Source organism: Ursus americanus, chromosome 24 (genome assembly GCF_024610735.1).
Source record: "Ursus americanus isolate L20-20 chromosome 24, mUrsAme1.1.p, whole genome shotgun sequence".
Lineage (NCBI taxonomy): Eukaryota > Metazoa > Chordata > Mammalia > Carnivora > Ursidae > Ursus > Ursus americanus.
In genome coordinates, this window is record NC_142150.1 from 47,531,815 (window position 1) to 47,545,329 (window position 13,515).

A 13,515-nucleotide genomic window follows, 5' to 3' on the forward strand; every position below is an offset into this window, starting at 1 on the left:
AAAAAGAAATACCATATGATCCAGTAATCCCACGGGGATTCCACTGGGTATTTACCCAGAGAAACGGAAAATATTAATTCAAAAAGATATATGCACCCCTGTGTTCACTGCAGCACGACTGACAATAGCCAAGGTAGGAAGCAGTCTAAGTGTCCCTCGATAGATGAATGGACAAAGAAGATGTGGTATGTATATGATGGAACATTACACAGCCATGAAAAAATTAAATCTTGCCATCTGTGACAACATGGGTGACTACAGGGTATTATGCTAAATGAAATAAATCAGAAGAAGACAAATACTGTATGGTTTCACTCATATGTGGAATCTAAAAAACAAAACAAATGAATAAAAAGCAGAATTAGACCCATAAATGCAGAGAACAAACTCATGGTTGTCGCAGCGGAGGCAGGGGCAGGGTGGGGTGGGGGCTGGGATGAGCACGATGCCTGAAGGTAGTGGGGGGTCCAGGGTTCCAGTTCTGGGATGGATGAGTCACAGGATGACAGGCATACCGCCGATGACATCGTACTAGTGTGGTGTGTATGGTGACAGGAGGTAGCAGCATTCATGGTGAGCACAGCAAGCACACATACTCACTGAACCACTGCGTTGTACACTTGAGGTTAATCTGACATTGGGTGTCAACTATACTTCAGTTTAAAAACTCAATCAATATAATACTCCATATTAATAGAATGAAGAAAAAACACATGTGCTCATCTCAATAACTACAGAAACAGTATTTGACAAAATCCAACAAACATTCATGATAAAAACACACATAAACCTAGAGATAGAAGGGAAATTACTCAACCTGATAAAGGACATCTATGGACAAGTCACAGCTGACATTATGCCCAATGGGGAAAGACTGAAATCTTCCCCCTGAGATCAGGAACAAGACAAGGATGCCTGCTTGTTCCATCCACGAGGATGTCATGCGTCCGACATTGTACTAAGGTTTCCAATCAGGAAAACAAGGCAAGAAAATGAAAGGGGGGGCATCCAGATTGGAAAGGAAAAAGTAAAACTATCACTACCTTGTAACAGAAAATCTTGACAAAATCACTGAAAAATATTAGAGAGATTAGCAAAATTGCAGGTGACAAAATGAATACACAAAAATCAGTAGCAATGAGCAACCCTATGATATAACTAAGAAAACAATTCCATTTATAATAGTATCATAAAAAAAAGTACTTGGTAAGAAATTTAACCAAGTAGATGCAAGACTTATATGCTGAAAACTACAAAACATTCCTGAAAGGAATTAGAGAAGCATGAATAACTGAAATCCATCCTGTGTGCACAGACCTGAACTCTTAATATGATTAAGATGGCATTACTGACTAAATTTATCTACAGTTTCAGTGCAATCACTATCAAAATTCCTACTGCAATTTTTTTTTTCCAGAAATGGACAAGCTGATCCTAAAATTCACACGGAACTGTGAGGCCAAAACAATCTCCCAAAGACAGAACAAAGTTAAAGTCTCACACTTCCTGATTTCCAAAACTTACTACGAAGCTACAGAAATCAAGACAGGGTGGCAGTGGCTCGAGGACAGACATGCAGACCAACAGAACAGAATTTAGAGTCCAGTCATAACCCTGTGCACCGACGGTGGATTGATTTTCAACAACGGTGCCAACACGCTTCAGGGCGTGGCGCCGAGATAACAGAGACCCACATGGAAACTAGCCTACAAACGACACAAAAATAAACTCAAAATGAACTACAGAACCGTTAGAAATGTAAGTATAAATCTTTGTGACCTTGGGTTAGGGTTAGGGTTTCTTAAACATGACGTAAGCATAAATATAACAAGAGAACAGAGAAATTGCGCTTTGGCAAATAAAAGTGTTTGCACCTCACAGGACACTGTCCAGGAAGTGAGAAGGCAACCTACAAAAGAGGAGTGTTCTTGCGATTCCTGTACCTGACAAGGGACTGTATTCAGAACACGAGTTGACCACAATGAGACAAACAGCCAGATGAGTAAAAGAACAAAGACTTGACCGACGTTCTGCAGACACAGGGACAACCAGCAGGCGATGAGAAGGCTCTGGCAGCATCATTTACCAAGGAAACCCGCACCAGACCGCAATGACACACCACTGACAACGGAACAGCTCTAATTTTGTTAAGGGAAAAATACGTGTCGGTGAGAATAAGGAGAAGTAGAAACTCTCGCACGATGCTGGTGGAAATAGTGTGGGAGGTCCTCAGAAAGTTACACGTCGGGGGGGGGGCGCCTGGGTAGCGCAGTCGTTAAAGCATCTGGCTCAGGGCGTGATCCCCGCGTACCGGGATCGAGTCCCGCATCGGGCCCCTCCGCTGTGAGCCTGCTTCTTCCTCTCCCACTCCCCTGCTGTGTTCCCTCTCTCGCTGGCTGTCTCTCTGTCACATAAATAAATAAAAAAATCTTTAAAAAATCTAAAAAAAAAAAAAAAAAGAAAGTTACACGTGGGGATCCTGCGTGGCTCAGTCAGTCAAGCGACCAACTCTTGATTTCAGCTCAGGTCACAGTCTCAGGGTCCTGAGATCAAGTCCCACGTCAGGCTCTGTGCTTAGCACAGCTTAGCACACCTCCCCCTGCTCATGCGCCCTCCCTCTCTCTTCTCTCTAATAAATAAATAAATAAATAAATAAATAAATAAATAAATAAACTCCTCGGAGCACTTTAGAGAATAAAAACGTGTCCACACAAAGACTTGCGCACAAATGTTTCCAACAACATTATTCGTAAGAGCCACTAAATTGGAAAATTGGAAACACCCAAATGTCCATAAATTGATGAATGAATAAGCAAAATATGTGGCATCCTTACAATACAATACCAATCAGCCACAGAAAGGGTTGCAGGTCTGACCCATGCTGCAACGAGCCACATGAACAGGAGTTAAGGGGAGCAAGACAAAGGAGAAGGCCACCTACCGGTGGGGTCTATTTACATGAAATGCCTGACGAAAGGGAAATCCAACTAAACTGGGGGGGCAGGTAGGCTGTTCAAGGGGGCAGGGTTAAGGAAATGTGGTTTCTGCTTCATGGGTACCTGGTGTCTTGCAGTGGGGAAAACATTCAGAGCTACAGGAGGTGACAGCCACACACACCAAAAATACGAAAAGCCACATAAATTGTACACTTGCCATGGGTAAAATGGAAAATTTTGTGTTTTGCAAATTTTACATGATTAAAAAATTAAATCATATAACCTTTCTTTTTTCAATGATGCAGGTGGTCATTTAATGAGTCACTGAGTTAAATGGTAGAAACACTTTTGAATTAACAAATATAGGTAATTATCTGCTTCCAACATCATTGCAAGAGGGGAACAACATTTTAAAAAAAATATGTCTCCTTCTCTTTCCCTAATCTCTTTTCCTTCAATAACATTTATTTTTTATAATAATTTTTTATTATGTTATGTTAGTCACCATACAACACATCCCTGGTTTTTGATGTAAATTTCCATGATTCATTGTTTGCGTATAACACCCACTGCTCCGTGCAATACGTGCCCTCCTTACTACCCATCACCAGTCTATCCCAATTAAATCATATAACCTTTAAATTGAAGAAATGATAGCGGCGCCTCGGTGGCTCAGTCAGTTGGGCGTCTGCCTTCAGCTCCGCCAGGGTCGTGGGATCCAGCCCCGCATCAGGCTCCCTGCTCGGCGGGGAGCCTGCTTCTCCCTCTCCCTTTGCCCCACCCCTCCGCTCTCGCTCTCCATCTCGACTATATAAATGATAGTAAACGTAAGCAATGATTAGGCGAAACACGTCCCTTGGCGAGGCCTTGCGCACATTTTATTGTTACCCGTGCACGGACCGGGAGGTCTACATCAGTCACGTGGTGAAAAGCTGCTCGAAGATGAGCTCCCGCCCCGTGCACTCTCCCCCCACAAGCAGGGGCAGCCTCGTAGGGCGGGTCTCACGTTCCCGCAGCTCAGGAAGAGGGTCACAGCAGGCATAACCCCACCGAGCTGCGAGCAGAGCTGCGAGCTGCGAGCTGCGGTGACTTGGGGGTAGGGTCCTGCTAGGTGGGCGACCCTCTCTTGCAGTAAACAAACAGCCTTTGATGTCCAGCTTTTGCAAATCACAGGTGAGGGCTGAGGCATCAGGCGGGCCAAGCGCAGGTCACTGAAAGGTCCAGGCTGCTGACAGCAGGGCTCCAGGGGCAGCAGGGGCGCTGTGAACAACCTTGGTCCTCAGAGCCCCACTACAGGCCCTGGCTCCCTTGTGGCCAAGGCGTCCTGGGTGTCCTGGAGGTGGGCGGGGCTGAGAGGGTTGGGCCAGCTGGGTGTGGGGAGGGGGAGATGAGCCGGCCCGCGCTGGTGGGAGGTTCCGCATCCAGGGCTTTTCCAAAAAGCACTTGGGAAAGAATATTCTCTTCTGGCTGTGTGTGGAGTGATCCCAGGGGGAACACGAACGGGCAGGACTCCTGGGATGCTCAGGTTGGGTCCAGAGTGGGGAAAGAGGGTAGGGAGGACGGATGTGTTCCTCGGCAGAAGACGGTCTGGCAGCCCCTGGCCACAGCCCTCGGATCCCTTCCTGAGCGCTGCAGGTCCAGGAATCGGGGTGACCCCCCTCTTTTGACCCGATGAACCCCTTCAAGGCCTGGAGCAAGTCCTTCCCCGACCCCGAGGGGCGGACCCGCCAGCTTCCCTCTTCCACCCAGGGTATCCCAAGCCCCTGGTGCATCCCCGAGTTAGGACGATGTGCTTTGGCGGAGGGATAGGGGTGTGGGTGAACCACAGCTGGGGTCCCAGTGCACAGGGGAGGGAGGGAGAAGTATTACCATCCCACCTCACACCTCACCTGTCTGGCTGGTTGGGGGCAGGGTCTGCCTTGGGGTATCCACAGTGTCCACAACATGGAAGCCATGACAAAAGGAGGTAAGGATGCTGATTTCCAGTCAGGGCAAGGGTTCATCCCTACTTGATGAGCAGGGAAAATTGGGACTACATAGCTCCAGAGGAGGACTGTGGACCCCCTGTTTCAGGTGCCCTGCTATGCTCCCCAGCCATTGGGCTCCTTGGAAGCGAAGAACGTTCTGGACCCAGTGCCACCCTTCTCCAAATGAACCCATTTGGTCAGAGCTCAGACCTCTGCCTCAAACCCTCGTCCACGTGTTTCCGCAGCTGGAGGCCAGATACAGGCAAGCCCACCCACCACGCACGTAACACAGAGCAGGGTACAGGTGGCCAATGGGGGACATGGGCTCAGGAGCAGGCTGGGGCATCTCAGCAGGGCCCCTCCGCAGGTGAAACGCCGCACCCTCACACACAAGAGCTTTATTGACTTCCGTGGTAGACTGACACGTCCATGAAGTACCGTGACAGAGGTAACCGCCTCCGGCCACGGGCAGCTGCTAGGGTCCTCCATACTGTTTAATGACCTCTGATATTGTTTGGGAAATCATCAGTGATCCGGCGACAAAGAAAATGATGAACGTGATGGTCAGAAGGAGGCCCAGGACCAGGGCCCAGACGTTCAGGCACTTGGCGGTGGAGGCATAAGTCCGGGCCCCAGTCATGTCACCCACCATCTTCCGGTCCCTAGACTGGGGAGAAGAGATAGAGCGTGGGATCAGGACCAGGTCCTGGTGAGAGCCAGGGACTCAGGGCCCCCTCGCCCAGCCCCGGCTGGTCCCTGCCCAGAGAAGGCTCCACCTGCCCTTCACCCAGATTGGGGACCCACCCTCCCCATTCCCTGGAGCCTGAGCGGGACGGTGCCCCGTGGGCCCCTCTCTCCTGGGGCCTCCGTGTCCTTCCTCAGACTCTCAGCCTCTCCTGGAGACCCCAGGGCTTGTCGTCCCTCTGCTTTGGCCCCTTCACTGGCCTCCCACCCCACCGGGAGTCAGTGTCCTGTGAGTTCCTGTTCTTTCTGGGAGAACCTTGGAGCCACAAGTGCCTCTGAGGGTGTAATTTCTAGCATTGGTCAGTAGGGGAAGTCCTTGGAATCCTGGGGACAAAGGCTGCTCATGGCCCTCCCCAGGCCCCCTCCTGCAGCCTCACTGCAACCACACAGACACACACGCAGGCTCCCCACACCCCACGTGCCCTCTGGGCAGGCGGACCTCCGCAGGCTCACCGCACCTTCTGGGAGAGTCCCTCCCCACACGCACCCACCTTCACGGAGTAGGCGAAGGCCACGAAGCCCAGGCAGCACCAGTTCATGAAGATGGTGTTGAACAGGGACCAGACGATGTGGTCGGGCACGGCCGTCTCGCTGCGGATGGTGACCACGGTGGTCGTCCCGGGAGCCGAGCTCTGGGGCGCCCCGAGTACAGCCACCTCGTGCTCCTCCTTCAGCATCTCGTAGGTCGGGGGGACGCCGGTGTGGGCACCAGGGAAGAAGGGCTGGCAGCTGCGGCTCATGGTGGGAGACGGAGCACCTGTGGTGTGGACGTGGATGCCTGCCCGACCCACCGTGCTCTGGGCCCTCCCTGTCCCAGTAGTTTCGATTTCTCCAAAGATTCCTTTTTTGGTGTTCGGGGAAATTGGGAATTGGCTGGGGACTAGGGGGGCGGAACCAACTGCTGGGTGTCAGGTTACACCAGAGTGGGGCGGGGGGGGCGGGCTGAGGTGGGGGGGGGGCTTGTAGTCTCAGCAAGGCTTCCTGTCTCAACTCCTCCACCTCCTCCTTCATGGGTGAGGGTGGGCCCTGAGGACTTTTCCTGGCACGGGAGTCTCCCCACCCTTGCCCCCACCCCAGGCCCAAGCCTGCGGCAGGCCCTCACTGCCCACAGGGGTCACAGGCCTCCTTTCTGGAATCTGTTGACCTTTCCTGGTTCTGAAGTCCATGCTGGGGGGGCAGGGGCGGAGGGAGGAGTGTTTTGTGCTTGTAGGTCAGGACCCAGCAGCCTGTGTTGCCTGTCCCGGAAGGAGCCTCCAGCATCTCTCAAGGGTCCCCGGGAATAAGAAGGCTGGGGGCTCTGTGACGTGAGGAGCCAGCTGTGGGGGGAGAAGGAGGCTCCAGGCCATGTGGCAGCAGCTGGGAGCCCAAGGCCAGCACGTTTGTGCACCCCACCTTTCCTCGCCCCCTCCTGCCCCCATCAGGTCACAGAGGTGTGGTTCTGTGGCTCCTCCTTCTGTGCCCCCTTCTCCGGAGAGGGTCAGGTCAGCTTAGCAGCCAGGACATAGCTCTTTCTAAGAGTCAAGGCTCCAGTCATCCATCCTCTTGCTGCCTGCAGTCCTGGCCTGCGTGGAGCAGGGTGTGGGGCGCAGATGGCCCAGGCCTGGCCTGGCCTGTTAGGAGCTCTTGCCTTCCCCCCGGAGGCCCAGTTGAGTCAAGGCCCCCAAACCAGCCTCAGGTCTGGGTCTCTGGCCCAGGTTTCCAGGTTCCCACCTTTCCAGCCCCCTCCCTGGGTTCCCGTCACAGGGTGTCAGCTGCTTCCTGCAGTGACCACCTCTGGGTTCCCCCCAATCACGTGTCCCCTGTCACCCAGTCTTCTGTTAAATCCTGCCGTGGAAGCACCTGTGTGGTTCTGTTGTCCTGTGGACGCAGTGACCCAGAAGGCTGTCCCGATGGACCCAGCCGACGTGCACACGTGGGTGAGAAGCTGGCCCTGGTGCCCGGTGTGGGGTGAGGTCAGTGAGGGGCGGGGATGGCCACCTGCAGGCCCCACGCTGCCCCCAAAGTCCTGATGGGCTGCGCTCGGCAGTGTCTGTGGGGGGCCACTCCCACCGTGGGTCATCTTGACCACCGACGCGCTGTCCCCGCTTGTGCCGGGGAGAGCGAGGGGCAGGAGCTCGCCCTTGAGCAGCGTTCCCCCACGTGGCTGATGACAGAGGCATCCCCTTGGGTGCGCGGGTGACGGTACCGTGTGCCGCAGTCCTCGCCAAGGGATGTGTTCTGAGACATGGTGACTTCTGACCTATGGACTTGATGTGATCCATGGTTTACGGGGCTCCGTTTTAATCCTGGCCGCGCTCAGAGTGGATCACAAAATCCTGAGGTGACCTGCCATCTCCGTCTGGGTGCGGGGTTGTATGGCTGCACCCTCAGGCCTCCGTCCAGCCTGGGATCCCCCCCTCCCGCTGTCCGTGTCCTGCCGCCCCTGCAGAGCTGGGATGCCTTCTCCATGGCGGCCCTAATTGACCCGCAGCCAGAAGCCCTAGGTGTCTTAGGGGACTGATGGACTCAGGGCCCAGCTCAATATGTGAATTCGGTTCCTGGACCCTGTGGACTAAGTAACGCGCTGTGGAGCCCAGCAGGGGGAGCTCTCTCGCCCACCGCTCCCTCCTGGTTCTCTCTGCGCTCCCAGAGGGAAGAAGCCTGGGCCTCAGGGAGACCTCAGGAGGAAGGGGGGTTCCTCTCATCCAGACAGCCCAGCCAATGAGAGCAGAACCCAGCCAATGAGAGCACCGCCCGGCCAATAAGAGCACAGCCCAGCCAATGAGAGCAGAACCCAGCCAATAAGAGCACAGCCCTGCCAATGAGAGCACAGCCCTGCCAATGAGAGCAGAACCCAGCCAATGAGAGCACCGCCCGGCCAATAAGAGCACAGCCCAGCCAATGAGAGCAGAACCCAGCCAATAAGAGCACAGCCCGGCCAATAAGAGCACAGCCATGCCAATGAGAGCACAGCCCGGCCAATGAGAAGTCACTACACTTGCTGCTCCCAGTTCCTTCCAATGGACTTCTAGTTTACAACAGCCCTCCCAACTCTACACCCCCACCCCCATTTATAAAAGAGTTTTTATTTTCTCTGTTTTGTGATTTGTCTATGATTTTGCCATGGCTTGCTTTCCAGAATTGTAATTTTCTGCTATTCCCAAATAAACCCGTTTTCTGGTAAAATAACTGGCAGTTTTATTTTTAAGCTTAACAACCCAATTCCAATGTGTGAGGGACTGCCCAGACAACACTAAGCAAATGTTGGATACCAGCAGGGTGTTCAAGAATTCAACCCATTTTGACACCATCGACCCAGAGATAATATCAGATCCCATAGGTTAAGGGTTCAGTTTTACAAGACTGTCTCTATAGCTAGCATCACCACTGCAGGTGCCAGTCGCAAGTCAGGGCTGTCACCTGGGCTTCTGACCAAGCGGCTGTAAATCAGAGGTTCCCATGACTTCTTGGTTCTATTCATTTGACAGAGCGGCTCCCAGAACTCAGGGGAACATTTTACTCACTAGATCACCAGCTGATTACAAAAGGATCCAAGTCAGGAATCGCCAGATGGAAGAGATGCCCAGGGTGAGGTCTGGGGAAATGTCCACGGCTGCTCCAGGCACACCACTCTCCCCGGATGTCCACGTGTTCCCCAACCTAGAAGTTCTCAAAACCTTGTCCTTTGGGTTTTATGGAGGCTTCGTTACTTAGCCATGACTGACTAACTCATTGGCCTCTGGCGATTGAACTCAACCTTCAGCCCCGCTGCCATCCCCGGAGGTCAGAGGGTGGGACAGAACCAACCCTGTGGTCCCTTGGTTGGCTCTCCTGGCAGCCAGCCCTCATCCTTAGACGAGGGTCCCAAAGTCACCTCATTCACATAACAAAAGCCTCCTGGATCACAGCAGAGATGCCAAGGGCTTAGGGGTTCTGTGCCAGAAACAAGGATGGAGAGATACATCTTTCTTAATATAAATCACAGTATCACAATATCTCAACGGGCAAAGCATCGTCCTGGCCGCTCTTTCTGGTGGGACACAACGGATCTGAGGAATATGGCAGGCCCAAGTCAAACTCTCAGTGGGGCCCCTGGTTTGTGTCCTCCAAAATTTGTATCTTGAAATCTTAATGCCCACAGTGTAGTAAGAAGTGGGGGCTTTGGGAGGTAATTGGGTCATGAGGGTGGAGCCTCATATAGAATTAGTGTTCTTTTTTTTTTTTTTAAAGATTTTATTTATTTATGTGACAGAGAGACAGCCAGCAAGAGAGGGAACACAGCAGGGGGAGTGGGAGAGGAAGAAGCAGGCTCATAGCAGAGGAGCCCGATGTGGGACTCGATCCCGGTACGCCGGGATCATGCCCTGAGCCGAAGGCAGACGCTTTAACGACTGCGCTACCCAGGCGCCCCTAGAATTAGTGTTCTTATCAAAGAGACCCATAGAGCTCCCTAGACCCTTCCAATATGTGAGCGCACAGTGGGGAGTTAGCCATATGCAACCAGGAAGAGGGTCTCACCAGAACCTGTCCACGCTGGCTCCCTGATCTGACTTCCTGCTTCCAGATGTGTGAGAAATAAATTTTTACTGTTTACGAGCCACCCAATTTATGGTACTTTTTATAACAACCCCAACTGATGAAGACAGGAGGTTGGGGGACAGGAACCTGAGGTCTCTTGTGGAAAAGTTAGGTTGGAGACGCCGGAGCCCTTCTGCCAGAGGAGGCACTGAAGTATGAGTCTGGGGTTCAGCAGTGAAGCCTGGCCCTTTGTTGTAAATGTCAGTTATTGGCACAGACGTGGCATTTACAGCCAAGGGGTTGCAGGACCCTACAGAGGGAACCCAAAACAGAGCCCTGAGCTCATCCTTCCAAACCTCCGAGGATTCGGGAGGGCAGGAGTAACCAGCCAAGGAGGCTGGGAAGCAGCGGTCAGCCCGTGAGGGAGGATCTCGGAGAGCTCACTGCAGCACCTCAGGGCAATGGCACAGCGGGGGCTGGGGTCTCCTCCCGCTAACCCCTAGGGTGCCACAGCCCCGTGTGCATCCTGCTGTGGCTGGCCCCCTCCCGCCAGCACAGGGCAGGGACTCCTGCAGTGCCAAGGCTGGACGCTGGTGGGCGGAGGCGGTCCGGCCAGAGCCCACACTCTGGGTTCCGGGGATAGAGCCCAAGCCTGGGGGGCGTCTCCAGCCCTTCTCCGCAGCTGAGGCGACACGCCCCCACCCACAGCCCCGAGGTGGCCCCTCCGATTCCTTTTGGCCGCGGGGCGGGGCTCGGGTGGGCAGTCTGCCGTCAGCGCACGCCCCTTCCCCCGGCCCCAGCCGCCTGCCCTCGGGGGCTCCCGGGGCGGGGGAGGGGCTCGCGCGGCGGGGGGCGGGGGGCGGGGGGCGGGGGGCGGCGGGGCGGGGCCGCGCTCTCCGCAGCGCCGGGCTGTAATTTGTCGTTATATTTAGCGGGCGGCGCCGGGCCGGGCTGCGGGAGGGGGGCGGCCGGGCTATAAGCGGCCCTGGGCGCCCACCCTCGAAGCGGGAGCCCGAGCGAGGAGGAGACGGCGCTGGAACCCATGGACACGTCGTACCCCCGCGAGGACCCCCGGGCCCCGACGCCCCGCAAGGCAGACGGCGCCGCCCACACGGCCCTCGCTCTGGGGGCGCCGAGACCCCCGCCTCGAGACCACTTGATCTGGTCGGTGTTCAGCACGCTGTACCTGAACCCGTGCTGCCTCGGCTTCCTGGCGCTCGCCTACTCCATCAAGGTGGGCGGGCGGGGTCTCTCCTACTCCATCAAGGTGGGCGGGCGGGGTCTCTCCTACTCCATCAAGGTGGGCGGGCGGGGTCTCTCCTACTCCATCAAGGTGGGCGGGCGGGGTCTCTCCTACTCCATCAAGGTGGGCGGGCGGGGTCTCGCCTACTCCATCAAGGTGGGCGGGCGGGGTCTCGCCTACTCCATCAAGGTGGGCGGGCGGGGTCTCTCCTACTCCATCAAGGTGGGCGGGCGGGGTCTCTCCTACTCCATCAAGGTGGGCGGGCGGGGTCTCGCCTACTCCATCAAGGTGGGCTGGCGGGGTCTCTCCTACTCCATCAAGGTGGGCGGGCGGGGTCTCTCCTACTCCATCAAGGTGGGCGGGCGGGGTCTCTCCTACTCCATCAAGGTGGGCGGGCGGGGTCTCTCCTACTCCATCAAGGTGGGCGGCCGGGGTCTCTCCGGAGGGGGCGGCTTGTCCTGAGAGGCTCTGGCGGGAGGGGCGCTCTAAGGGGCCGCGCCGCTGCCGAGGCCACTGCGTTGGCCAGGCGTGGACAAGCTCTTCGCCTCGCGAGGGCTTCTCCATTCAGGCAGGGGTGCTGCTCAGAAAGGGAGGGGGCTGTCCTTGGGGGTGTCCGTCCATCCAGAAGAGCACGGAGTTGGGGGGGTCACCCAAGGGGGGCTCTCATCAAAGGGCTCTTCACATGCTAGGGGGCTCCTGTGCCCAGCCCCTCAGCTTCAGCTCCTCGGGGTTCTCAGCACCCCAGCCCTCTCCACCCACAGAGGGTCCTTAGGGCCGATGCTGGCCCAGGACGGCCTCTGGGTCCACAGCTGGAGTGGGAGGAGGCAGGGCCCCCAGGTCCCGTAGAGACGTGGCCCTACCACTGGCCCACAGGCCCGAGACCAGAAGGTGGCTGGAGACCTGGAGGCAGCCCGGCGTTTGGGCTCCAAAGCCAAGTGCTACAACATCCTGGCCACGATGTGGGCATTGGTACCGCCTCTGCTGCTCCTGGCGCTGGTGGTGACCGGCGCGCTGCACCTGTCCCGGCTGGCCAAGGACTCTGCTGCTTTCTTCAGCACCAAGTTCGACGACTCGGACTATGACTGACAGGCTGGGTCTTGTCCGCATCCTGACCCACGGACCCTGACCCCAGGACCGGCCCCAGGGCACTGCTCCAGGGACTCCGCCTTGAGCCCCTGGAACCCTGACTCCACCCCAGGGCGTGATGCCCACCCCTCCCACCCCAGCCTGGGCACCTCATGCTGACCCTGAAGATGCCTCGTTTGGACCGCAGTGGTCTCAACTCCAACCTTGATAGTCCCCGCTCCCCTAACTCCTTGTGCCCAGGCTGGGCCCTCCCTCCTCCCTCACCAGACTCACTCAGCCTTGGTTTCACAATTAAAAGCACCTGGTTCCAGAAAGTGCCTCCTGGGCTTTTTGCTGGGGTGGGGGAGGGTTTCTTCCTGAGAGGAACCACCCAGACTAAATCCCCCTGGACTGACCCCAGCAGGATGGTAGGTTGACCCGTCCTGTCTGCTGGGCCGTGCCCCGACTGTCGCCTTCACTCAGGCACTGGGTGGCTTGTGGGTTCTGGGGTGGGGACGCCGGAGTATTTTAGAACAGAGTTTGGGAACTCAGGCTTTTGATCTCCGGTGCCCTGCAGGACACTGTGGTTTAGTGGCCTCTCTTCCAGAACATGTGTGCCCTTCCCCATCTGTGTGTGCACTTGTGTTAAGTGGGAGCCCCAAGGAGGACATCGCTTGTCCTCACCCTGCATGTTTCTGTCGGTGGGTCAGTGAGTGCCAGGCTCCTTCTGTCCCTGTGACTCCTGCATTCCTTTAGTTTTGAGAAATTTCAGTCCCCACAGTGGGTTCCCTCCCTCCTGGGTCAGCGAGGCTGGACACAAAGACACACGCACACACAGGCCTGACCCTTCTACCACTGATGCATGTACACCTCACACGCCTACATGCAGTTGGGCAGAGGGTGAAAACTGGGGGGTGAGGACACTTTCTGAGCATCCTTGGTGCTCGGTACGTCCTTGTACCCTTCTGCCTCCCTTGGGCAGCACTCTCCCCCTTCCTGGAAACCAGCAGAGCCTGGCAAAGAGGGCTTTGCTAAACACATGCACACACCCTGTGTGGCTGGG

At 55.6% G+C, this 13,515-nt stretch overlaps 2 protein-coding genes across 2 annotated transcripts; one reads left to right on the plus strand and one right to left on the minus strand.

Annotated features, from left to right (window-relative positions):
* Window positions 1-5,286: 5,286 nt before the first annotated feature.
* Window positions 5,287-6,495, minus strand: LOC123775532 (interferon-induced transmembrane protein 3-like). The gene is made up of 2 exons (XM_045770807.2): window positions 6,139-6,495; window positions 5,287-5,570 (listed from the first exon to the last, which is right to left on the minus strand). Exons 1-2 carry the CDS (start codon window positions 6,385-6,387, stop codon window positions 5,379-5,381), a joined length of 441 nt encoding a protein of 146 aa, XP_045626763.1. The 5' UTR covers window positions 6,388-6,495; the 3' UTR covers window positions 5,287-5,378.
* A 4,297-nt stretch (window positions 6,496-10,792) lies between these two features.
* IFITM5 (interferon induced transmembrane protein 5) lies at window positions 10,793-12,792 on the plus strand. Its single transcript, XM_045770738.2, has 3 exons — window positions 10,793-10,859; window positions 11,077-11,378; window positions 12,261-12,792. The coding sequence occupies exons 2-3, from the start codon at window positions 11,187-11,189 to the stop codon at window positions 12,471-12,473; spliced, it is 405 nt and encodes a 134-aa protein (XP_045626694.1). The 5' UTR covers window positions 10,793-10,859; window positions 11,077-11,186; the 3' UTR covers window positions 12,474-12,792.
* The last annotated feature ends 723 nt before the right edge of the window (window positions 12,793-13,515 follow it).

What these genes read in the sequence shown, in the direction of transcription:
- IFITM5 (XM_045770738.2), top strand. Translation starts at nt 11,187, where the DNA reads ATGGACACGTCGTACCCCCGCGAGGACCCCCGGGCCCCGACGCCCCGC. An exon ending in CGCTCGCCTACTCCATCAAG is followed by an intron (nt 11,379 to 12,260) that starts GTGGGCGGGCGG and finishes ACTGGCCCACAG; the next exon opens with GCCCGAGACCAGAAGGTGGC.
- LOC123775532 (XM_045770807.2), bottom strand. Translation starts at nt 6,387, where the DNA reads ATGAGCCGCAGCTGCCAGCCCTTCTTCCCTGGTGCCCACACCGGCGTC. An exon ending in CCTTCGCCTACTCCGTGAAG is followed by an intron (nt 5,571 to 6,138) that starts GTGGGTGCGTGT and finishes TCTTCTCCCCAG; the next exon opens with TCTAGGGACCGGAAGATGGT.